Source organism: Cyphomyrmex costatus, unplaced genomic scaffold (assembly GCF_001594065.2).
Source record: "Cyphomyrmex costatus isolate MS0001 unplaced genomic scaffold, Ccosl1.0 scaffold3370, whole genome shotgun sequence".
In the NCBI taxonomy this organism is placed as follows: Eukaryota; Metazoa; Arthropoda; class Insecta; order Hymenoptera; family Formicidae; genus Cyphomyrmex; species Cyphomyrmex costatus.
Genome location: NW_017277526.1, coordinates 3,925 through 7,070, shown reverse-complemented (window position 1 = coordinate 7,070; position 3,146 = coordinate 3,925). Strand labels below are relative to the sequence as shown.

Below are 3,146 nucleotides of genomic sequence, written 5' to 3'. Positions count from 1 at the left end.
TTGATTCAAGAATCAACTTGACAGCTTCTATAAATTCTGTTTTAGGAATTGAACAATTAGATGTAATCTAGTAAATTGTTCTGTGTAATCTAGTAAATTTTCAGAATACGCATGTTACGTTATGCTATTCTTTGTTTATTCGGGATTCACATAGAGCGCATTTTTCGATATGCGTAGGTTACGAAAACCAATTATAAGATCGTTTAGAATTTCTGTTAGAATAAACCCTAATCAGCGATTGGTTGTATTAGTTACACATTTTACGCAATTCCGTAAAATACGTCCTATGTGAATCCCGACCAAAGAACATAACGTAACATACATATTCTGAAAATTTATTAGATTACACAGGTTACGCTTACGCAAGTTACGCCGCATGTGACGGCACCCTTATACTTTGATTTAAAAGAAATAATGGTTTTCATTGGTTATCTTAACAAAAATAATACGGAAATAGCCGAATACTCAATAAGAATTATTTTGAGCATATCTTCGCGAAGACAATCTCGAATAGAATAAGAATTCTTTAAATAAGAACTCCTTCGCCAAGATTATCTTATTTCATGTCTATGAATTATGTTCGTCTTGAGACGATCTTTATTGAATAAGACGATCTTCGTCAAGATGGTCTTAGGTGTCGCCTTAAGCTTCGATTATGAATACGGGCCATAGTATTACTAAACTGAACAATTGTCGGAAATTCGAGGAGTAGGGGTAGACCCTGCGTAGAAAAGGACGTACTGATTTTGGTTAAGGTACTATCACGAAGTAAGAGAGAAGGAGATCGTACTCTGGGTAATTATGGAGAAAACGGCCGATCTCACCAATTTTAATGAAACTAGGCTCATTCGACGCGTTTTTGCACGAAACAAAAGAATCTGGCAGAAAAAAGTGTCGCTCTGCCCTACGAACCGAGATATTAAGCGTTAAAGTTGACGACTATTCAGGTTAGGAAATCTGTCATACCGACTACATGTAGTGTTACGAGTATATGCCTTCTTCATGCTCTCTAACTTTGTGCGCATGCGTTAAGTTGTCTGATTGGTAAGTGAAAAATATAACGAAATCTGAAATAGATTTTCTTTTGTTATAATTGTTAAAAGATCGTATTAAGATGAAGCTGCACGAATTCTTAGCACTGACTTACGATAGAGAAAGATTAATAAAGTTTTTGATAGAAACCAATATTATAATATCTGAAATACAATGTCCTAAGTGCAATAGTTAATAGAATTAATAATTAATATAAATACTCTTTTATTCCGCTGTTATAAAGTGCATTACAAAAAAGATAAACATAAAAAAAGAATAAAAACGAAGTGTGATTTTAAGACATCTGCTAAAGTAGATACATGGTTTTCCGAATCAAAATTAAGCTTGGAAACTATATGCAGATTAACTGCTTATTTCATTATGTTAAGACCTCCGCGCCAAGAGTTTTTGTGCACAGAACTTGATCTTTCTGACAAGTCAGTTGTTGATTGGATTTCCTTTTGCCGAGAAGTATGATGTTATACATTTAATATATTCATTTTATTAATGTATATTATTGTTCAGTATAAATACTGTTGGTAATTCCAATAATGAATAACATATTAAACATTAATAATATTTATGTCGACATAAAAAAGGTTTGCGTTTATTGGGCTGAAAAAAATTCAACAAAACTTGGAGGACCAAATAGCATTGTTGAAATTGACGAAGCTAAAATTGGCAAAAGGAAATATAATCGTGGTCGAATTATCGATGGAAAATGGATCTTCGGTGGATATGAACGCGATACAAAAAAAATATTTCTTGTACCTGTTGCAGATCGCACAGAAGAAACTCTTACTCAAGTAATTGAAGAATGGATTTTACCTGGGACAACAATAATGTCAGATTGTTGGAAGTCTTACAAGAATTTAAACAGTAAAAATTTCCAACATCTGACAGTAAATCACTCTATAAATTTTGTTGATCCAGACTCCGGTACAATATACATTTTAAATATAAAATTATACATTGCTTGTGAAATATATACAGAAAATGAAAAAAATGTTATGTCAAACTTTCAAAAATCATATATATCATTTTTATTTCTTATTTAGGAGCCCACACTCAACATATCGAACGCGTTTGGAGAGAAGTAAGAAGTAATATCCCACGATATGGAACACGTAGTAAACATTTAGTGGATTATTTAGCTGAATACCTTTTCAAACGTGTTCATAAATATAACGAGCGATTACAGAGTTTCTTCTGTGTAATTGCAGAACTATATCCACCGAAGACCTTCCAGGATGAAACAGATGTTTCAGAGGCTGCAATATAAATTCTATTATATTTTCATAAAATTATAAGTCTATGGAATGTTTTTTTTTTTATATTTTATGTATCTATGTTTTTAAATGTCTGTTATTCTATTTTGTTTTAACAAATCATATATTTAAGAGGTCTGCCCCGACAGTACAATCGTAGAAGTCGTGCGCCCCTCAGCAGGGGGGGAGGGGGAAGTGGACAGAGGTCTGCCCCGACAGTACAATCGTAGAAGTCGTGCGCCCCTCAGCAGGGGGGGAGGGGGAGGTGGACAGAGGTCTGCCCCGACAGTACAATCGTAGAAGTCGTGCGCCCCTCAGTAGGGGGGGAGGGGGAGATGGACAGAGGTCTGCCCCGACTTCAAATTTCGTGCATTCTGTTGGACTCAAACGATACCAAGCGCATGCGCACGAGGTCAGACAGCATGAAGAAGGCATACTCGTAGCACTACATGTAGTCAGTGGTCTAGTTTCCACCGTAGCATTAATTCGCACCTAATGTGGCTTAAAACCAAATTAAACTCGTTGGAAATACGTTTGACTCTGCTCATTTCACTTCCACTTCGATCCACAACTTCTACCAGAGTGGCAGCGAATTGACATTAAATTTTAGTCGGTGGAAACGACTGAAATAGATTAAAAGTAAATATCGCCAACCTTTCTATTATTTGTTAATAGGTTAAGAGAATAACCCGTTCAAAAATGGATAATAAGCGTGATATTTGGTCATACAATGAAACTTTAACATTAAGGGGGGAACCCCACTTGCAGCGCGAAAAAATCGGTCATTTTCGTGAATTTTTTTAACGCAAACTACTAAACTTTTTTAAAAGATCAATATATCATCTT

The 3,146-nt window shown here is 35.1% G+C and overlaps 1 protein-coding gene across 1 annotated transcript; it reads left to right on the top strand.

The window, feature by feature from the left end:
- Positions 1-1,583: 1,583 nt before the first annotated feature.
- Positions 1,584-2,314, top strand: LOC108776107 (uncharacterized). The gene is made up of 2 exons (XM_018542619.1): positions 1,584-1,971; positions 2,091-2,314. The coding sequence occupies exons 1-2, from the start codon at positions 1,584-1,586 to the stop codon at positions 2,312-2,314; spliced, it is 612 nt and encodes a 203-aa protein (XP_018398121.1).
- The last annotated feature ends 832 nt before the right edge of the window (positions 2,315-3,146 follow it).